Source organism: Saccoglossus kowalevskii, chromosome 3 (assembly GCF_978046115.1).
Source record: "Saccoglossus kowalevskii chromosome 3, keSacKowa6.1, whole genome shotgun sequence".
NCBI classification, from domain to species: Eukaryota; Metazoa; Hemichordata; class Enteropneusta; family Harrimaniidae; genus Saccoglossus; species Saccoglossus kowalevskii.
The window spans coordinates 18,887,745-18,911,917 of NC_140643.1; the positions used below are offsets into that span (position 1 = coordinate 18,887,745).

General features: G+C 36.1%; 1 protein-coding gene across 1 annotated transcript; it reads left to right on the top strand.

The window, feature by feature from the left end:
• Positions 1–67: 67 nt before the first annotated feature.
• LOC100375979 (lysine-specific demethylase RSBN1L-like) lies at positions 68–20,541 on the top strand. Its single transcript, XM_085496853.1, has 5 exons — positions 68–420; positions 7,887–8,739; positions 9,496–9,666; positions 16,003–16,111; positions 16,242–20,541. The coding sequence occupies exons 1-5, from the start codon at positions 93–95 to the stop codon at positions 16,740–16,742; spliced, it is 1,962 nt and encodes a 653-aa protein (XP_085352979.1). The 5' UTR covers positions 68–92; the 3' UTR covers positions 16,743–20,541.
• The last annotated feature ends 3,632 nt before the right edge of the window (positions 20,542–24,173 follow it).

The following is a 24,173-nucleotide window of genomic DNA, read 5'->3' on the forward strand; positions in this document are numbered from 1 at the left end:
TCTGTAAAATATTTCGAAACGGAGCCAAGTAATACCACGTATGCACGAAGGGTGTATCATCCGGGGTATTCAAAGTAATCAACAAAATTAAAATGGCGACGGAGATGGAGCCAAGCGACGAGCATGTCGTATCTTTTGAAAACATTGACGACTCACAACAACAGTTATTTGCAGAAACGAAGCCGAGTTTAGAGTTCTTAAATGATACTAAATCCATAAGCCCGGATACCGGCAAAAGGAAACGTATACAACACAATTATAAGCGGCTCTCAAGTTCGGGATACCTCGACGAAGTGTACGCTGACGGACGACGGCGATTTTCGAGTACAGCGAGTGAATCAGAGTTGTCACCGTCGCCTCCGAAACACAAAGCGAGACGAAAAATGTTGAATAATTCTGATCAGCTGCATTTTGACGGAGGTATGTACCTTCTATATGCAATTAAATAAACAAATGTATATCAATTTGAACTTAACCTGCTGTATCCCTCCTTAGCCGTGTATTTTTCACTCACTCGGTCAGAAAACCTTTTAACGCCTTTTGTTGTTACCGAGTCCACTAATATTCATGCACATGCACACGTAGGCCAAGGGTAATAAAATTATTTCGCACTCATATTGATTGTCGTTTTATAAAATTAATCGACACCTTCTTACAAAGCTTGTTATGATTCGGTATCCGCAGTACTCTTACCATAAAATGGTCATTGTACAGTATCTAAACACAACTACTAGTATGTTGTGTACAAAATATTCTTTCAAGTGCAGTATTGAAATTTTGAGTATATGTATACAATGAATTTTGATAAACTCATTAACTGTATTCTTCATTTAAACGTTTTGATAAGTTTATATTCACTCTAAAGTTTATATATATATATATATATATATATACATAATGTACATTTGTACATACATAAAGTACTAGTATCTTTTTGGAACCCCCTAGCTATTATTGTTGATTTTTCATCACTGGAGTGATTTACATTCTGAATGCTGGTTTCCAAAGCATCTCAAATGTCTAAATAATAGACTGAATTCATGTTCTTAAGTAAAATTTTGTTACGAAAAGTTTTTTTGTTTTAATCATGAGTTTGATGTATGTGTAGCAATATAAAACATTGTTTTTTGGTTAATTCATAACACTGTTCTGTACAAATGTTTACATGTCAATATTTTAATATTTGTCAATTCTTAATTTGAATGACTTATGGCGTGAGGTGAAAGATTTTGTAAAAAAAAGAAGAAACTTATCGAAAAATTTGCAGAAGACTACACAATAGTTGCGTTCACGCACAGCTCCTTAGCACGGGCTAAGAGGTCAAATTCCTTAGCCCGTGCTAAGAAAACGTGCGTGAACGCTTAGCACGGGCTAAGGAATGCTAAGTACGGGTTAAATCAGATCCGAATTTAAGACGCGGTCTAGACCTTAGCACGGGCTAACGAAGTATGCGCGAACGCTTAGCCCAGGGCTAAGCGCCCTCTGCGGCGACGTTTGGGTGTGAAAATTGTCCCATGTTCGTATAACGACACTATTCCACCAGTCATTACTCCGCGCTCGCTTCCACACTAATCGGGTCACTGTAGTAGTAGAGCGTACAGCAGCTCCAATCGTAGACAAAATAAATTTGGTTCGCTGTCTACGACATGCATTAATAAAACTCTGTATTCTGTTACGACCGTTGTATACTGTTTATGTGCATCCAAATAAGTTGGGTCCGTCTTCTCTCGCGTTCCTGTGCACGTCGCTTCAAATTTAGAACGAAACATGCCAGCAGCAGAAATAGAACCTCGCGCGTGTCATCCATTTTTCGTTCGTAAATAGCGGCTTACCAAAGGTCACCGACTAATGGCACCCCTTAGCCCGTGCTAACGACTGGCCCTCCCTGTGCGTGGACGCAATTGGGTCTAGCCAAAATGCAAATATGCTAGATAAGCCTAAATCAGCTTAAATCTTAGCCCGTACTTCGTGTAACATGAACACAACTAATAAAGATGTATTTAGAGAAAATGTAAATAAAAAATATTTGCAACAACACCCAACCCCCCCAATTGAAAACCTGTAAAATCTGGCTGTTGTGAACAAATAAATTGTTTATTTTTAGATTTCTATAAGTTGCAGAAATAGGAAAAATGCATCATTATTCTAAGGGAGGATAATGCTTTCTTTTTTGCCCAGATTATATAATAAATTCTCTTAATATATATTTTTTATTAATATATAATATTTTTGTTAGTGTACATGTATTTTATTTAAAATTATAGTTTACCTATTAATTAAAGTTATCTAAACTTCAAATGATAACAGTGTAAACAAAATTATCACAATTGATTTGTAAAAAAAGCCTTAATTTTTAAATTGGTGACACTATATTTTATTCATGGTAGGAATTGCAAATCCAGTTATAGAAAGGTCTATAAAATTGTAAACAAATATCCCTGACTCCCATAGTATTGGGCAAGTAACATATATACAGGTATTTTATAATGTGCAACTTTTACAAATAGATACAGCTTCTCTAATCCTATTGTTTGCCCCTAACACAAAGACATGACAGCTTCCAGTGTTTGAAAATGTCAAATACTAAAATGGGAAGCTGTTTATTTTTGTTGTTGTACAGACTATTTATTTATTCAATACACAATTCAACAGGCAAACCTATTAACAGAACTGGAAAAAAATGAACAATACATAAAGAAAACGCATACAAATACAAGCTATAAGCAAATATACATCAAAATGACAAAGTAACAAAATAAAATTAAAAATAATTATACAGTACAGATTTAAACTAGAGATGAAAAAATATCAATATTAGATTTAAATGAAATGTTATTAAAGAATGTCATACACCTTAAAAGTGACAAATGCTTCCTGCAGTTGACTTATCCACAGTCAGGTTTAATTTTAAGGCCCTAGAAGCAATGGAATTGATATGATTGTTAATTTGTATGACAGGTTAGAAGTTAAATAGATACCCAAGTCTTGCTTCCTTTGATAGAATATTTATAGCTTGAAATATATAATATTACATATATTGTGGATGTTACAGAATTTACTTGGCAATTTGTTTACCTGAAACAATACTAGAACTATCGTAAAAACTCGATGAATTTGCGGTAGTAAAAATAATTATTTTTTCAAGTGCGCTAATTAATAGCATGAAAACGAAAATTTTTGGTTTTTGGTGCCCGAATTAAAAGAGTACTTTAGATCGATTCAAAAAAGAGCTGTTTCTATAAATTTATTAGTGATTTGTTTTGTTTTTCAATGAACACGATTACAGGACGTTGTTTTAGTGCCTTTGAGGCTCGTGGCTAGCAACATTCATGGCGTATAGTTGGGCAGAGAACACGCACTGCGTCGAGAACCACGTACTTTGTTACACTTGAAATGGAACAGTGAAATAGCAAAGGTCACTCTGTACACAAACAAACACGTGGCTACAAAGTAGCCGCATGGCTGCACTACCTTTTTTATATTTTGCTAGGCAGTACCGTCAGACACAACAGGTTCGACAGGTTGTCGGCAGTGAAGCCATCAAACCAATATCACCATCTTTGCCGTCGTCGTCGCCTAAAAGCAGATCATCAGTGATTTCTGCTATTTCAGTGTTGCTTCGGATAAGGTGGCCATGTGTTCATTGTTTATATGATTTTTTTTTTGTCGAGCACTAATGAAAATGTGACACAAGGTCAATCGCCTGACCAATCAAAAACATCAATTTACGCACCATAGGGCGGTTCACTTAAATGACGTAAAAGAATAAAATCACTTTCCAAAATGTCGGACACATGGTTGATGCAACCCTGTGGACCAGCGACGAAAAGCCCTGTACTAAGCTTTCCATCGCGGAAATTCGTAATCGATGTGCTGACTGATGGATATTTATCGACTAAGTAATAATCTTGCCCAACATCTGTTGTGTCGTGGGCGAATGACCGAACCTAAACTGCTTGCTAACTGAAAGGCTGTGATAACGGAGATCGTCTGCGATTGCGGCTGCACCAAGTACTGATAACATAAAAACTCTAACAAAATGTATATTTTTAATGTCTTCATGCAATATATTCTGAGTTATCCACTTTATTCTGGTCGACGAATTAATAGGATACAATTTTAAACATGTTTTTGAACGCCGCGAATTAAAAGGGTACATTTAAAAATTAGTGTTCGAAAATAAAATGGGTGCGCGAATTAATCAAGATATTACGGTACCTGAATTTTATAAGATCTTCATGTAAGAACATTTTGCTTCTTCTTAAAATTTAACTGAGTAATAATTTGACAGATTTTTGTAATTTACTGGCATAAATTGGCAAATTTTTCTATCTCATTTAATATGTAGCAAGCAATGCCTGGCGATTCCCGAATTATTGTCAGATGTACTGTAATTCTATTTGCGCATGCGTAATCTACATAGTAATGGGCGAGGGTAGGACAAAAATATAAAAAGTAAAAAAAGTCAATCCGATAGAAGTCAGCAGCATATTTTAAACAGTTTTTTAAAGATAAAGGAGTGAATGTGAGTGGGTACAAACGAGGGCAGCTAGAAGAACTATTTAAGACAGCTGAGAAACGTGGATTTTTCAGGGAAAATCGACTGAAATGGAGACGGTACACGTGTGTTTCACAGAGTAAATATGACCGTGACAACTCTCAAAATACACACAAAAATTATGAAAATATTATGCTATAGCCAAAGATAATTTGCATGTTCGTTATTCTTGCTTAGGCAGAATAGCTGTAAACAATGACAACTGCCCAGCTGGATGTACCTTGGCTGTGGCATATACTGAAGTGTGTCTACTTACAGTGACAAAGTGCTTTGTTTTGCTTGCGAGTTTGAAACTTTTATTCATAATACATGTATGTCTGTACTGAATTTAGTGTTCTGCTGAAAGCGTTTTAGCGGAGCAGGGCCACTACTCCAAGATTTACGACAATACTCTGACAGCTTGCCCACAACTCTGAAGAAATCCCACCTTGACTTATCTTTTAAGTTTATTGTCAATCTGTTAGGCACATTTACTGTTTCTGGTGTTCATTAGTTAACATGCTAAACGAAACAAAAAAAACTGAATTGGCACTTACTAGCAGATTGAGAGGAAGTGTGAAGCTTGGTTTCTGTTGCTTTCAAAAGCAGAAAGCAAATATTTCAATGCACTATACTGGAATTAACACATGTCAAGTTCAGCCACCCCAGACTGCTTGGAAGCAATGATAAAATTAATTCACTATCAATGAATCTATCATCACTTTTAAATTATTGTTAAAGTCCTAATATAAACCGTGGTTTATATTACAATGTATCAACTTGCAAATAGTTGTGAAAAACAAAAGTTTGGGGTGCCTTTTATATTGTGTACATATGGAAAACATCAAATAGGTGTGGTCACTTTCCCAGAGTAATTTTATGTTGCAAAACAAGTTACAAGACAACAGAATACAAAAACAATAAATACAAACATAAATAGACACAGTGGTTTACGGTATATTTTGTTTTGGAATATGTGTTGGCCCAGAAAAGGGCCATTAGTGGGAGTTCATCTTAAATAGTGCCCTGAAAAAGGCTGTTGGTTTCGTCTGGTTTCTTCATACTACATGTATTCATCGTCGTCACTGTAACTGTGAAACAAATTAGCGATTTTCTCACCAATTTCTTCAAAGTCCTCTTCATCGTCAATCTTCAGGTTGTCTTAAATCATGTCATCTTCTGGTCCGTTCAAATTGTTGGAAATGCCAGGCTGTTAATTCGGCATGTCCATCCTTCATCCACAAATCCCATAAGTTGTACATGCTGTCTTTTACTGGTCGATTCATTCCAACGTCAAGAGGCTGAAGGAGTGACATAAGGCCGCCTCGAATTGCTGTGTCGACGTTTCTTTCTGTAAGTGCAAACTTTACTTTTGCCGTCAGCTGGGCCGAGCATCAGTCCCATATTAGCTGCCTTCTACTCTTGTCGTCGCAGTGTTGAAATGTGTGTCATATGTAGTCGAGACAACCTGGAAATAAACGGAAAAAAAATACATGTATGTTGTGAACTCAGAAAAAAGGCATGTGGTTCATGCAGATGACCTAATTTACATTTACAATACGTCACATGGCACCCCAATCAAGCAGTGCCGAAAGAGTACATGTTGGAGATCTTGAAACAGTAACTGAAACATTCAGTCATTCTACCCAGATTTCCCAATGAATAACGTAATGTAATGAGCAAAAAAAACTTACCTGCTTCATCAATATATCCCTTAGGATGTACTTGAACACTTCCAGTTGACAAGTGAGACTGATCACGCTTTCCTTTCCAGTTTAAGCTTGGTACCTGCAGCGTTCAACACTACTGTGAAACCCTTTTTCTCATTTGCTGTTGTTTTTAAATGTACATGTATAGTCTGGGAACCTTTATGTACTAGGGTGCGATTTCCAGGCATATCGAAGTGTAGTGGTGTTTCGTCCATATTGAATATGTCAGATAGTGGGAACTTGTGTTGCTGTTGATGTCGGATGCGATGAAATATCGTAATTTAATTTCATAATCTGGCAGTAACTTTGGCGATGTTTAAAACCTCTTAACCAGCCATCCGATGCCTTGAAGTTTCTGGCGTTGTAGCTGCTTCCCGGTGACTCCATTGCCATTTTTGACTAGTTTTCAAACTATTGCCATAAAGTGCTGTCTGCTTCTTGTCAGTGACAGACTGACCTCCGCCTGCTAGATGTTTAGCCGATTTAATCTCACTGCAAGTTTGTCTTTTTCCTTGATCCAATCACGAACCATAATGCTCAGCAGTCTTTCTGTTACCCCGCTCGAAAGCAGTTGAAACAACCTTCAACTTGAAAAATACGTCATAGGCTGCACGTCGGCGACTGGCACTCGGTTTTGTTTCCTTTGGCATACTTGAAAATAATTTGGCAACAGATAGTAATACAGTGTACAGTAGTAATAATAATTTTGTAGCGATAGCGATTTACTCAGGTCAGTACAACAAGAGATAAGTAAATTTTCTATCCCCAAAACCCTGCTCTTATGGAAAAATTTTGCATTTCATTATTTCTGTACCAATGTAACCCAAAGTGAATACAGTGTGATTTTCTCAAATTCTTTGAGAAAACTATTCCACTTTGATAGAATGTGTTAGGTAGCGCTTGCCCGGGGCCGGCAGTTCTGATTACTATATAGTGTACACATGGCACGAAAACAATCCTGCAATCGGGTGCTATGAAGTACCAGTAATGAGTTTTATTCAAAGATATTCTTCACATAATAGTAATTTGGTTTTTAGCCCTGCAATAAATACAGTTACATTCGAACAAAGATTGGCATGTGTTTCCTACAAAACTTATCAATGTTTTTGTTTTGATTGTTTCACTAATGTTGTGTCTGAAAATAAATAGAATGGTACGTGTGGATTTGGCATTCTCATTTGTGTAGCCATAGCTGACCCCAAACAAAAACGGCCCATAGTGACGTCAAAGTTGTCCTAAGCAAATGAAATGACAACATGTTTTTTCCAAAAAAATGGTATCCTGTGACGAGCTCTGTGACACATGGTTTACTGGAATGATTATATAGACGAAAAAGGGTAGTTTTCGACTTTGTCGGGCAGAGCTTATCATATGACTGATTGTCCGTCGTCCGTGTCAACTTTTTACTTTGATACTTAGTGTATATGTACCTTGGGTAGACCTCTCCTAGATTTGTTCATTTCATGATGATATCTTCAATTCTCTAATTTTTTGTAATTTTTGGTAAAAAGTTATATTTTCGTTAGTATGCAGATTAATATGCAAATTAGCTGCTAGTATGAGACAATTTTTTGGAGAGAACCTTGACTTCAATAGTATACATATGTACATATAGCAAATTTGTTTGTAATTTGTTTTAGGTGATCCAGAACCAAAAGAAAATGAACCTGTCCTAAACAACAATGGATATTTAGCACCTCAAATAATCATAAAGAAAGTGAAAGAACCCAAGCCTCGGTTGAAGAAACATAGAAGTAGGAAGAAAGACGTTCGCCACCAGGAAACCCAGACTGTATCATGTTCAGCTACTACCATTGTAGATTCCAAAAGATGTGATAACTTGCACATGCTACAAGAAACTAAATCAGAGAATCTTTACATTCAAGATGATTCTAAATTCTCAAAGTATATGCACATTGTGAAAGACTCAAATGGTGGAGCACTTGTGTTGCATGCATATTCTGAGGAAATTGCACATTTACAGTATGAGGAACTTGAGGAGTTTGCTGATGAGTTTGTCAGGTTATCATTCTCCGAAGTGTCGCCTGGAGTGTCCCGTTTTGTTATGAGCATTGTGCATGGATCAGCTGCATACCTGCCAGACTTGGTAGAACATTTTACTTATCACTACCCCAATATCAAAGTGAAAACTGAACTCATTGGTAAGAAGTCGGACCTCATATCAACCACAATGGAAGAGTTTCACAAAGAGGTTCATAAGACATACAGCAATGGCACTTATCGCTCAGGACCCATGCTGCAAGTTAGTTTAGTTGGAACAGTCAGTGAAGAAGTTGGGGGGTATTATCCTGAATTTCTCGACATACTTGAACAGAATCCATTTATTAAAAGAACAGTGCCATGGAGTAACTTGTCAATATGTAACATACCAAGGAATCGTAGTAATGATGGGCCTATTTTGTGGGTAAGGCCTGGTGAACAGATGGTACCTACAGCTGAGATGCCAAAATCACCTTATAAACAGAGGAGAAGGTAAGATTAACTAGCCATGTTCTACTCACAAAGATAACTTTGTTCATTTACTTCTTTTGATGTAGTAGATGGCCAGAACAAGACAAATCCACTATATTAACGAACTCGCAACTGGTGATCATTCTTCCTTAATCTTAAGTTAATGAATGCAACATTGCATCATTGTGATTGAAACAACCTGTTAAAAAGTAGTTTATTTGGAAATAATGAACTAAGCTAAAATAAATTTTATATAAAAAAATAAAATCTTATCTTCCTACCCAATATTTTGTCAATCAAGACACAAAGCTCATTTTAAAACTTTTGAGCATTTTCCCAGCTACATGTAGTTTTGTGGGGTGATCCATACCCAGGAGTTGACAGGACAACATGGAAATATCAAATTAAGTACGACAATGGAGACAGCAGTACATTTGTAATACTAAAATTTCAGATGATCATGTTAACTCCATATTGGATTTTGCAAAGGATTATGGGATAGAAAATTGTACTGTAGATGGCATTGGAGGGGAGGGGGAGGCTCGCATCTTTTCCATAGAGCCCTATGTTTAAATTAGCCTCTTATCTCTCCTGTTGTCAAACAACAACAAAAACTGGAGTAAACAATAATTGCTGTATTATTATGTATGTAATGACAAGTGTGTCTATGGTCAAAATAATAATTTTGAATGACACAGCATACAATAAATATATGTTCACATGTGTGTGTACTTCTATTTTATGCTTAGGATAACTTGATTTAATTCCATCTCGTAGAACTGGAGTCAATGAACTGAGAAATCTGCAATACTTACCCAGGACATCAGAGGCTCGTGAAGTGTTGGCTGAAGACCGAACACGATGCCATGCAGACCACGTTGGACAGGGATTTGACAGACAGACCACTGCTGCTGTGGGTATTCTCAAAGCTGTTCACTGTGGTGAAGAGTAAGTATGCTTGCATTTTATTGTGTTCACAGTCTCTAGGGGAAACAGCGTGCACGAAGAACAATACTAAAACTGAATCTCAAACAGTAGTAGTTTTCCTGTTCTTGGATATCCAAAAATGTTTTAATTGTACCTTCAGTTGACATTAGAACAATCATGGCTATTTTTTGGACAAATTCTGTGTCTTGACCTGCATTTCCTATGACCCCCCAGAGGCTTCAAGTTGGATGGAAAAGTTTACTTCTTTATGGACATGTACAGTGATGGCAACAAAGTTTCTCATTTTTATAAGTAGCCTCTTCGTCAATTAGATCACTGTAGTGGTCAGTCAGTAACTGTTGGGTAAATAACATGTAGAACATCACAAACCAATGTAACATACATCTTCAAATGCTTAGAATAAGTGAGTGAATTAATATTACATTTTGCCATATTTTAAAAATATTAATTGCTTATCTCAAGTTGTAGTCCAGTGGATTTAGCGTTTGACCCGGAATAAAATAGTACATTAGCGAATTTTGTTTCAAACTTTGGATAAGGTCATTGAGAATGACCAAAAAAAACCCCAAGACTTAAACCGTTGGGCAAGTTTTTTTAGAGCATGTTGAAGATTTATTGTTTTTTAGCACTGATTTTACCTACCGCAGATATCAAATCATGCAATAACCTCTAATTACCGTTGAAATGTATTACTGTATAGCAACCATATTTTAAAAACAATGAATGAAATATAAACCTGCATCTGTAACATATCACTGCAACATGCATTATGACGTCATATACATGATGATGTCATTGCTGACGGCATAAGTCTGTCGACCTTGTGAAGCCGATGTCTTTTAAAAGCTAGTAGTCCAGTCAATCTATTTTGATTTTTAGGTCAACCCGGACAAAATTGCAACAGAAAGTTTCTTTGCAGATGTAGCAACAATAGACATCGATAAATAACATATCAAAAGTCTACCAAAACCGGACAAAGGGAAAGTTGATTTTTTCAGCTATTGATATTGCCCATATGATGGAAATATTAAGCAATTTTATTGATGCAGTAAGACGTACATATGGTAATATCAAAAGAGTGATTGTCAAGACTTGTGAGGTATCGATTATATCAATAAATATGTCAAAGTTTGTGGTAGAATGAGACAGTTACAAACTTACCATGATCATACTTGTGTTTTGTCATACCTTCATTCTGTTTGGGATTGGTATGAAAATAGGTTGGTTGGTTGGCCAATCATCAAATCAAGTCAGTATAATTCTAAGTTTATTATATTATAGTTGATCATCATCATCATCATCATCATCAAGATCCAGATTAGGTGAATTTCTACAGCTTACACCTCTACATTCATCACACATGCAGGAGCATGTTAGTCCATGTTTTCTACATGTGCAATATGTCGTTCAACAGTCTGCTTTACATTTACATCTGATAACTTTTAGTAATTTGTCAGGTACAGGAAGCTTGTCAGTTTGGATAGCAAGCAATTTTCCCTTCTTCACTTTCCAGCCCCATTCTTCTGGATTATCACGAGTTTGCCCTTTCCACATCAGAACCTGGTGTAATACCCATTGACTATGGTAACATACAGATGTTGGTGGAATATTCCAGGCCCTACACATGTAACGTTTGTAGCAACTGTCTGAAGGAATTTTGCAATTCTGAGTGAATCCAATGTTTCATCAGACTTGCCACCATATAAAAGGACCAACGCTTGTTCTCCTGACTTCACAATGTCGTCTTTTGAAGCATCATCTTGGTCAAACACTGAAGCATGACATTTAAACTGCTTGTTGGTTTGGAATTCAGACAGACCCTTTTTCCTAAGTCATATATCTTGGATGTTGTGTCACAGCCCAAGACAACATGTATAAATAATATGTTTTTGCAAACAAGTGGTCCTAGTTTTGTCTTTGGTATGTTTTATGTCCAACACTTTGACGTTTATTGTATTTCGCCGTGCCTCTGGTTTAAAATACAGTTTGTGACTATTTACGTTGGCATTGTAGATCAACAACACTAACAAGTCTGTGTCCTCACCTACAACTACCATTGGTGCATTGACAGCAGTGTCTACATCTGTCATCACTATAAGGACATCTGCATCTTCTTCAGCATGTCAAACCTTGATTCCCTTCACTTCCAGTTCAGTTCCCAGGATATTAATGAACCGCTGCTTATTTGCTGCATTTGCAAGGAACTGTTGTTTCTTCAATATTCATAACCATGTCAGAATCAAAGTAAACACCAGTAGACATTTTCCCTATTGAACGCCAAAGATGAGTTGTGTCTTTTGTTAAAAAAAACTGTTGATTCTTTACCATATTTGCGGTCAATGTAATCAAGTTAAAGTTTGCAGATGCCCTTATATGTTAGTCTTCTTGGCCATGGAATTCTCTGTAAAAGTGAACCTCCATCAATAACATACTTAACCTCATTGGACATGTCACTAGTAATGGGACCAACACATTTCCAGACTGCTTTGGCTAAAGTTGGCTTGTTTGCTTCCCACATCAGTCCATCAGAGGCAAACAATGCTGGTGGATGAGTACACAGCTCATATGTGAAAAGACTGGACAACTCGTCTGTTGATACAATTCCTCTTGCAATGAAAACAAGTCTTTGAAATAACAACTGGGGATCGACTTGTACTTCATTCCATCAAGCTTTAATGATGTTTTCACACTGATGTTTTAGCCTGTTCTTTTTTAGTGAATGAAAAATCACTTGCACTTTTTCCAATCATAGACTTTATTATTTCAGCACCAATAGATCTAGCATTATCGACATTTACTGTGTCAGCAACAACTCCAGTAGCATAGAGAAGAGTTGTTCTTGAATGGATTTTTTGTACGAAGAAACTGTACCAACTCCGTTAAGTCATTATGATTTCTAATTTGCCTGGTGGTTGACTTCTGCACATACAGGTGTTGTATTTCTGACATACCTCTACCCCTTGTCAGCCTACCACTTGCTTTCACACTCCTCATCAACACTTGTTCAATTGCAAAATCATATACTGTGGAATACTTTATTTTCGCTGGAATTAATTTTCGCTGAAAAGGCTTCTTGGGCGTTTTGCTTGAAATTTATTTTCACTGATTTTTCATGAGTTTAATGTGAAATATAGGAAAAAAAGTATATTCGCTGGATTTTATTTTCACGGAATCATCCCTTCAGCGAAAATAGCGAAAATAAATTCCAAGCGAAAATAAAGTATTCTACAGTACCTGCCCATTACCTGTCTGTCCGCCTAACCACATCGTATCCATTCAGGAATGATCAAAATACATCAGCATTACCTTCTGGTAGTTTTGACATAATCTGAAGATATATGCACACTGACTTTGCATAAAGATTATGGTCAGATGCAGCAAAGTATTGAAGCATGTTTGAAAAAGCTTTTAGGTGGAGAGACCAGTTACCAGTTCTTTCAGCTTTAATGAACTCCTGGAGTATTTCAATCATCTCTATGTACTGTAACCATAACTTGGATGTTCTAAGGGAAGCGAGCGTTTCCTTGAATTGTTTTTTTTTCCTGTCAGTCAGTACATCCTCCGAATAAACCGATTTTATCTCTGTCCCACGTGCAAGCAGCCTCTCTAGGAATGATCCCTGCTTCTTTCAACTCATTTGTTGTATCTTCTGTTTGTGACTGATTTGCATTACTGGAATCGCAATGTTCGGGTATATCTGTTAATTCACTGGCACTGGTATCTTCTTGATTCTTTTCTTGATAATGGAAGGTCATACATCATTGACAAAAGCAATGCATATAATGCTGCTTCCACTAGAATGTGACCCCTAATACCCCTGGAAATGACCTTGCCACTCAACATATGTCCAATAGCATTTTCGGCATAAATTGTCTCCAATAGTTCCTTGAGTCCAGATCCACTCATCAAATGTCCAATGCAACTCAGAAAACTCATTTGCACATGCAGACCACCCAGTATGAGAACAATATTCCTCACACTGCTACTTGTGGGCTCATTATGTTGGATTTCCGGTGATTTCCACCACAAAGGCTGGTCGAAGGTGAGCACTGGTGTTACATCATACTTCTTGGCTTGTTCACTGATGAAGCACCTAGTTGAGAAGATACATGGTTCATCAGTTGATTTCATATCGATTGGCATGAACATTATAGATGAGACCCCAGGATGAGGACCTTGATGTACCATTTGCGTAAAACCATTTCAAGATGGTCTAGATGGATGTAACAACCAAGAGATTTTCCACAGAAGATCCACATTCAATGTATCATCATCTGCTATTAAACTGGGTAACTGGGCATACTTTAATTTGGTCATGCCCTTTGATACCTGCTTATAATATTTAATATTGAATTTTGCAACGGAATCTATATCCTCGGATGTGACATGAACTTTAGGTATGGTGTTGTTCCACAATATCCCCGGTTTTTAATGTCGTTATTATGAAACGTGTTCAGATCATTAATGGTCCGGACATTATGGTCAACATTATCAGCTACATGTTGTATAAATTGTCTGGGTGTGAAATCAGGAATGTCAGTTGCTTGGTGCAAAGTGGCACTACGTTCCTACCTCTGCATATGATGAACAAATTCCCATGACTATGGAGAGAATCAATGAGAAATCGTGAGCCAAACTGGCGATGCATTTGAACAGCAAGTCCTATTTGTAGTGGAGTCACTATATGATGGCCTGCCCGATGGATGCCACCTTAACATCAGTGTCTTTTCCAACAAGCATATCTTGAAATAAAACTTTCATGGTGTACGGAAGGTACTAAATGGCTTTCTCAGTCCATTGCATTTCTTCAATCAAAAGTCATATTGACTTTACAAACTGAGCAATTTATTATGATTGACAGTCATGCAAGGACTTGCAAATGGCTTGTTTAACTATATTAAAATATGATTACTCTAAACAGAGCAAATAATGCAGAAAGGAAAAAGAGAAGTAATCATAGCAAAGTGTTTATATAAGTCTTACCATAACAATCTTCCTTGTGTAACAGGATTCAGCTATATTTTGGGAATATCAGGGTGTTTGAAAACCTCTGGAAATTACAAACGAGTCATTAAAAGTTCAGTTTCCTAGATGCTGGTGCTTAGAAATAAAGGAAAGATATTTTGTTATACCGATTAAAATAATTGTAAAAAATGCTGACATCAGCAAATTTCTGTTCTATAACTGGCGGATAGTTTCTTCAGTTTATCTAAATAAAAAGTGTATAGAAAACACTAGCAATATCTATATGAAATAATGTGTAGGCTGTAAGTAATATTAATTACAAAATATAAATGTAAGAAAAATCTAAAATGTACGAAAAACACTACCCCTTACTTCTACCTGTGTAAAAAAAATTGCCCACGTTATCAAGTTTTTTTTTGGTAAATCTACAAAAAATTCCCTATCTTTTGATACTAAACTTGTTAATGTACTATTTACTTCCCGGTTCGACCTGTTTCAGGGCTAAATCTTGTTCATGGGAATCCAGAAGATTAGTAATTCTGCATAGTTTACGCTGAAGTTATACTTTTTTTACTTCAATGTTTGAGATATCTGAATAACTATCTGAATGACAAACATTTTGTAAGATCCAGTGAATGGACTTAATTGGTAGCGTGTGGGAGCTCTTGTTCTATCAAAAAAGTAAAATGTACAGTACAGTACTATCGCTGTTGATATTTTTATGAACTGTATTACAGATATTAGCATGCAATGTTTCTTTTATTCGCTAAAAAAATGTACAATGTTGTAAACACAACATCACTAAACAAAAAATGCTTGAGTGTCTACAGATATTACACAATCACCTATGGTTGCCATGATATCTCGCAAAACTTAATAGGAAACCAATAACACTGGTCTGTAACACTTAAGAAAGATGAGGTGTGAAGTGACAGGTTGCCCATAGTCTTAGCGGGTTTGAGCGAAGAAGGCTCAGAAATTTATACAGGGACGCAGAAAATTAAAGAGGGAACACACCGCCCCTCCTAAACTTCTTGGGGAGAATTCTGGGAAAGCTGACAAGCTCAAATATGGTATAAGTTGATATATAATGTAGAACTGTCGAGTTGTCTTTTCTAAGATTTGAAATTATTTAGTTTGTTAAACAGTTAAAAATTATATTAAAATTATAATGCATGTGATTCAGGAGTTGAAATGTTTATGATCCAATCTGCTGATTTCTGTTGGGTCAGTAAAATTTGGAAGTAGTTTACAACACTCACTTGCCGGGTTTGTGAATGGAGCATACCATCATCTGAAATAAGCTGATGAGAATGTTGGTTGGGGCTAACCTTAGCAGTAGTGATATAGTGAATTATTTGATTGTTGCAGGTATGACACAGACAGACTAGTAAAAGATGTGGTGTGTTTTGATGCTGCCAATTTCCATGCTGTAGTAGAAGAATTACAGTTGGATCTTCATGAACCCCCTATGTCACAGGTGAGATATTTCTTCTTTTCTTTCACTATAGGATAATTTTGCCATTCAGTAGCTTGTTTTTGAATGACAACTTTTAAACTAGCCTTTGTATTGACTTGACTAATTTGTTGATTTTTGATTTTTTCTTCAGTGTGTGCAATGGTTAGAGACTGCCAAATTGAATCATCTGAGAAGGGAAGGTGTTAAATATGCAAAGATTGGTCTCCGAGACAATGATGTATACTTCATACCACGCAGTATCGTCCATCAGTTCCAAACCACTTCAGCCTGTACCAGCATTGCTTGGCATATTAGACTTAAACAATACTATCCAGAGTATACCGAAGAGGAGGAAGATGAGCAGGACAAAATGGAAGTGGCAGAAAAGGGAGAAGAGATAGCAGCTGTAGTGGAAAAGGAGGATGAAAGCAATGAGATGGAAGTTCATGTGACAGATAACTTATCTACTGAGTCACATTTGCAGGCAGTATCTCAGCCAGTTGAGTTTTCAGAGTCTTCACCAGAAGTTGATAAAACTTGCAATGATGAAGTGGCAGAAGTTCAACCGACTGCAAATAATGATCTTAAGTTACAGATCGATGTAAAAGAAGAAGTATTCGAAGAAGGCCACACAACAAAGACAGACATGTAATTTTGCAGTTTTTATAGTATTTATTGCAATTCATGATTTCCACACCTAGAATTAATTACAAAATGACAGTATTTCAAGAGTAAGATCTATACCAGAATATTCAAATTCACCTGTATTGAGGTTACAAAAAATGCTCATTTTCTCATTTGTAGCAATTGAACTCAGGTTTGCTCCAGCCCTATGTTCAGAACATCTATATGTTTAATCAGCATGTAGCATGTAGAATCTACACTACTATAGCCCCTCTTCTCTTATTCCTTGTCCTCAGGAAATCATCACTTTTCTTATTTAAAAATACCAGGAAGAACAAGTTAAATTACTTTGCAGTACAGGATCTAACAAAATCTAAATTGTAGACTTTTTACATAAAGCCTTATTTAACTCAAAAGTGCATGATTGCTACATTTAAATACATGATGTATTTGTAATATAAATTTAATATAGCGACAGGAAAATTATTTAATCCATTTTTCTGTCAGCTTTGTTTGTAGATTCTAGCTAAGCATACATGAAGATGTTAATTGCTATGTTCACACGGCAGCATTCTATTCTATCGGAGCCGAACTACTGCTCCTCCCACGGATTAACAGGAGATTATCTACAATGCGTTCATACGGTCGGGAGCCGAACGAGAGCCAAGATCTGCCAGAGTTAGATTTAGTTCGATCAGAGCCGAGCGGAACAGTGCCCTTGAATAATTAGTGACTGAAAACGATTTTAGTGTCGTGCTTGTGTTTTTTTCTTTACATGGCATGATGCTGTTGAGCTAGGAGAAAATGGAGCCTGACCATGGAGGTAGAAAAGACAATGACTGGTATTTTAAATTTGGTACTAGTATCTCGAATAAACAGGAAACACGGCAGCTAAAATACGTTTAATACAGCCTATTCGCTCAAGTTATTGTCATGCAAAATTACCATTTTGTAACTATTCAACTGTGGTGATATCTATTAAAACTCCTAGGAAGAATCACAGATTCTCTCTATCTATCATAGACGGACTATGGAAGAATCTAAACCTACCAGGAACACGTCACCGTACCGCGATCGCTTCTACGATTTTTATCTTTAGTGTCTTTAAAAAGTTTCCGTCCAGTCATTCTTTCAAGTTTTTGTCGCATAATTTCGTACGCCATTTTTTGTTTCCCATTGAGCTATCAATCTATCACAATGATTCGTTACTATGCACTAGGACTCGTACCTCTTATTCAAGCGGGAATTGCGTGAAATTATGAAAGATGTTGTCTCCGCCATAATTGAAATGAGAGGTTACTCGAAGAAGACGATTGAGGGCGTGATTTTGGCTCCGATAGTTGGGCCCCGATGCGATTACACGTTTGGAGCCATGCCGGGACTCAACCCTATCGGAGTTCAACCCCAAGGGTTTAGTGGAGCCGAACTTGGCTCGAGCCGAACGCGTTCACACGGCCATTTTTGCTGGCTCGAGCCGGCTCGAGCCTTTGGGCTCCGATAAAATGCTGTTGTGTGAACGTAGCAAATATTGAATGAAATCAGATGTGATTTATGTCAATCATTGTGTGATAGTTGTTGTTCCCTCACCTGTGGTAGATATTGGTCTACAACAGCGTATACACAGGGTGTGGGTCAAATGTAATATTTATTTTATACTCAAAATATATGCATATGCATAGTGCAAATCTGCAAGCACTTATATCGAAAAATACAAGACTCTCTGATTATCAGATTAATATACATGGAAGTCTTTGTTTTCCTAACAGATGTCTATATATGATAGAACCAAAATCTAAGGCTGCTTATAGCGAATGTGGGTTTTATCTGATTCTGCCTTTAAAATATTGAAAATAAATATTTAAATTAGGTGTGTTGGGTAGACTCAAGAATGCATACAAGATGAATATTCATGATTCACCATTTCAACAGCAGATAGTCCACTTGTGGTTTTAATTAATGTACATTTGTACTTTCATCTTCTCTCCAATTAGTCAGTCAGTTAGTCTCATCAGGCATATGTATCTATATATTCTAGCTCAGTTTCTCACACATTCCAGTCACAATATCTCCGCTCTACATCGTTCTACAAATACACAGTATAAATAAATAAAAGTAAAATAAAATCAGCAACTCATCATTGAAAATTACTGTATTGAACTTGATTTATTTTGTGGGATTGAAATGATGCAAAAAATCAGTTTTTTTTGTTCGTAGTTGAAGGTGATGCTATTGTTTTTTTTCGCTCTTATTTTGACCTGCTGCAAATTAGCAGTCATAACATTTTTAATATGCAAAATTATAACTGTACAGGGACAAATTATTGAGGAAATAAATACTTACTAATACTCATACTTTTATATCCTATTTATTGCCTTTGATTGTGTCTCTGCACACAATGTAGCTTGTACATTATCTGATGTCACAATCATTTTTAAGTGATACTATTTATTGTATTTTTAACTTTTGTCAAGGAAATCGTTGATCACAGGTTGCTATACTACACCATAATTTTAAATAGAAACTAATAATGCATTTTGCGTCTGTTAGCACCTTGCTTTTAGATTATTTACATTGTTCTTGAAGATCCAGTGAACTATATGCATTAGATGTAATTGTAGAAGTGTAGTCATTTCTGAAGCTTCATCAATTTTATGTGTGTGGAGGTAGAAATGCTTGCAACTTTGAAGGTGTTGGCGATGAGTATACATTTTACGGAAACCACTACAAGCCTAAAGTACCAGTGTGATATTGTCATGGCTACAAGATTTAAATAATATTTGTCTTGCAGGAAGTTCACATTTATTCAATACATCGCATGCTGAAAGTCTTCATGGATGAATGGGAGAAAACTGTGTCTATAAGCGATGTATTAAGAGTTGCACAACTTTCCTATGCCAGTTTTTGTATTATATTGAAACTTGAGAATCCTTTGGACTGTTCATGGCAGTGTATGCTCTGTGCATGATTTGAGGGCGGGTGTCATGGGCTGATTTTATAGTTAATTTGATAATACATGCTGCTATGACACTACATTATGTCGATTATTGGGTCTACGCATGTTTTTGGTGTTACCCATGCAAATTAGACTCTATTTTTTTCTTAAAACAGGAAAATGTATCAATGTGCGTGAATGGTTCTTTTTCAATCCCAGTAAACTTCTCATGTAACAAACTTTTCTAGGGCTAATTATCATCTGGTTTCATGAACATTGAGAAGATTCAGATTTTGCTTTGTACACTGCCCTTTTTACACTCTTATCTGTTTTCAATGTACTGTGGCATAATTTTCATTCTGCAGTTAGATTATTTTCAAATTTCTGTAATAGTGACTAAAATTAAAATTATTATACCAGTCTACTGCATGTAGTGGTAAACACAACTCTCATATATATTTTATAAATTTTCTTTTTTGTACGTAAAAGGAACAGTTTTTCCTTTTCAGTCATGTGAATAATAATAGACAGATTTCTACTTTCATATCTGTATATTTATTCTTTTTAACCAAGATAGAGGGCTTTAACAATACATTTTTTCTTCATAGTCTCTTGTATTGTGGAATTGTCAAAGCAGCAGCATGTGTAACCTAAATGTTGCATGTTTTGCGAAGTCATTGGTGATTAACTTCCAAATATAATCACTCATCAAACATTAGTACAGAAAATTTAATATATAAATCGTATATTATATGCACTTGTATAGTTTGAAGACTTTTTTGTTTTGTTATTTCTATGAAAGATAAACAAATGTAATTTCATTAGGTTGTATTTCTTTGCTTTGTTTGAATGTATATTTTAATATCTCAATGAAATAAAACCTCACTGAAAATAATAGGAGTATCTTTGTCGTATGGTATGGGTTGGTCTGTCATGCACATTTTTTGGGGTGGAGGGTTGAAATTGTTTTGCCCCCTTTTTAGTGCCTGTTCGGTCACAGGTCAAAAACAGGGACTTATGGATTGATCTGTGTGTGGATGCGTGCGTTGGGACCTATATCTTAGACATGCCTAGACCAATTACTTTCAAACTTCACACATGCATAATATTCTGCACATGGACATAAATTTGTTTACGATCCGATTCATTTTTCAAGCATTTCTGGCATTCTGGAACCAGATCTTGGCCGATTTTGTTCAAACTTGGTACATACAGACATTATGGAACCTTGATGCACATCATTTTTTTTTTCAGATCAGATTAAAAATGGCTGACTGGTAGCCATTTCATTGTAATTAATGCTGTTCCAGAGCAATATCTCTCAATATTGACAAGTACTCATTTGACGATCAGATACAAGATGTCAATCATTTTAATTTTAGAAAATCATCATAACCAAGAATTAGCTTCTGGATTTATATCTCCGACATGTTTATGTTCAAATGTATTTCTATAAGCAAACTATACTTCTTAAGTTTGATATCAGGGACTGTGCCACGCATGGCTTGTTGCGATTCTGTTTATGCAGTATAAGCGTTATTCCTTGTAAGATCAAGGTGCCGAAATGCTGAGAAAACTGGAACTTCTGTTATAGAAAATAGTGGCCTAATACTGTAAAACACTATTTCTGCTTGGAATTTATTTTTGCTGAAGGGCTAATTCAGAGAAAATAAAATCTAGGCAATATACCTTTTTTCCCCTACAATATTTAACATACAACTCGTCAAAAATCTGAAAATAAACTATACAAAACATTCTTTATGGCGAAAATTAATTCCAGCAAATGTAAAGTATTTCACATTACGGCGCCCTCTAGTGTCGAAAAAGCTCACTTAATTGTGAAAACTTGCGTTTTAGTCTAGTTTTAGTTGAGGGCGTGATCCCACGTCTGTTTTTCACTGTAAAGCGTGACAGGAATTGTTTGAGCAGCGCCATAGTCTGCCAGCTGTTACAACAAATGTCAAAGACCAAAAGTAAGTCCTTCGTTGGCATTTACTGAATACGCTTGGTCACTTTAGTAGTAAGTAGTATGCCAGTGAGTTTTTGTTTCCGCAATTTCATTTTTATTCCAAATCTGTAGCAGCTGGTGATGGTATGAATCGAATTTACGCAAGCAGGATGACATCAAGTTCATCATGTATTTTTGCATATCCCGTTAAAATGTAACCGTGATTCTAAATTCATAGGCGTAAACGTGACAGTTTTCTTTGTTAGCTTAATTTTAATGCGATGTCACGTTCGTAATAAAACGACTTGCAGTACTCTCTTCTCCAGTTTATTATACACTAGTCTATGCACACACTTCCAGTGAAACTTCCTGCTCTTATTCCTGATGTCAATTATTGAAATTAATACGTCATTCCAGGCTATATTTTTTTTTCATTCAACCCCAATTCAGCCTCAGATAAAAATATACAACATATTGCTTCTTACGATTTCGGCTTTACAAAACTCATTATATATAATTGTTTGTTCTCAATTACGTTTTTGTCTGAAATAAACAAACATTGTTTAACCTTCAAACATTTATTATTGACTGGCGACTACTAGTGATTACGTCACGGGATGTGACTCACATGACAGTGACAGCTATGTGTGACATGACAACTTCCTCTGTGACACAATCAATTGGCTAAACAATAAAAATCCATCTTATCCTTACAAAATCTTCCCAAGGCCGAGTGATGACTCACGGCTTAACTGCTCACACGTGTATGAACACGTTATTAACGACTCTTCCTCCCGACCAGCAAGTAACACTAAGACGTAGCGGAGTAAACATGCGACCAGCCAATCGCTGCAGTCGTTGGCATGATCACGTGATTACCAAGGAAGTGTTTCACGGTTAAAGCCTAGCAAAGTTGCCACTACTAAATACAATAAGTACGGTAAATAATTTATTCATCAAATTCCTGTTATACATGTTTATAATCTCCATCATGCATCATGCAAGTTGTTGATTCTAAAAAGTAGTCTAATGACATGGGATTGGAATGTGCATCTCACTAAATATAATTGTTTTCGGAGAATGTTGACACAAAATACAGGTCTAGTGAGGATGTCTTTCAAAAGTTCTATTTCGGCCGTTATTAACCGAATCGAATCCTACATAAAGCGCATGCTTCCATTTTACTCTCTAATCACTGCCAGAACTCGTGATTTACAGTTATTATTATAAAAGCCATATGTTGGGATGGTTACCAGGAAACGACAACTTTCTGTAACTCGGCCTGCTATACCGTTACTGAGAGGACAACCATTCGAGATGAAAGGAAGCGGAGCAGAAAAATTAATGGAAAAACCGTCAATATCTATGGATAATTTAAATGATTTATAATTCCCCAGAAATAACGTAAAAACTGAAAATTAATGAGATACTCTCAAATGTTGTGAATTGATCAAATGATTTTGATGATCCCACGGGAGTTCCAATAATAAATGGCTATCACACAAATCAGTAGGAAAACATCGACCCCTTTACCCCCAACTAAAACATTCGACGAAACCCTGAGAGAAATCCGATACGTTTGTGTTTGATGACAGAAATATAAAACTATCAGGCTAGTAGTACTGTTTGCATTTATGTAGGCACACACAGTATTCTACAAAAGCATCGAATTTCTTTAATAATTATCGTGGATAAATAAAGTAACACTAGAAGTACGCCCCTGTGTAACGTAAATAACACATTTCACGTGGAATATATTTGATATCACCGAATCGATATATTCTTATCATGGTTAGTTTGAATACAGATTAGACAGATCCCAATGTAGCCTACCACATGTATTTGTTTTCGGATACAAGTTGTATGCATAACATATCTAGGAGTTCTTTATCACAATAATAGTATTTCCTTTCAGGGTGCATGGCCAGTGTCTCCTAGTGCCATCCTTCAGGAGCGACAAAGGGTCTTATGTAATCGGTGACTGTACGTATAGTAAGCAATTATCTTGATTAAATCAATCTCACAAAAAATCACCGGCTTATATTCAATACTCCAGTTAAGTGAGCTGTGATGGTAACTAAACTCTTAGTGCTCAAGCCATATTTGTCACCAATCACGTGATACGTAACAATCACATTATACAGAGACGGTTGCCGAGGAACACAGCAATGTTCTGTAATTTAACCTGCTGTTTCTGAACGGACAAACATGCGAGATGAAGGAAAGCGGAAATTACGAAAAAGCATCGAACGATGATTTACAATTTCACTTTAATTGCTTTTTAATGCGAAATTGCACTAAAGGAGATTCTCTTAAATTTGAAAAAAATATATAAATGATTATGATTACATTACATCCCTAATAATAAACGACTATGTCATAAATCAATTGAGAAAAATCAATCCACTATTTTTTTTAAATTTCCAATAAGGATCAAATAACACATCATAATGAACTCTACGCCGAGCACATGTCTCTATCCCTTACCACCATAAACACGTTTTTGTGATGTATTATATTCCTTTTCTCACAATTGAATTGCAAATCAACACAGCATGGAAATAGTATTATTAGATTAA

Coding starts and splice junctions, on each gene's coding strand:
- LOC100375979 (XM_085496853.1), top strand. CDS start 93: ATGGCGACGGAGATGGAGCCAAGCGACGAGCATGTCGTATCTTTTGAA. Junction 421..7,886: donor TCAGCTGCATTTTGACGGAG/GTATGTACCTTC, acceptor AATTTGTTTTAG/GTGATCCAGAACCAAAAGAA. Junction 16,112..16,241: donor ATGAACCCCCTATGTCACAG/GTGAGATATTTC, acceptor TTTTTTCTTCAG/TGTGTGCAATGGTTAGAGAC.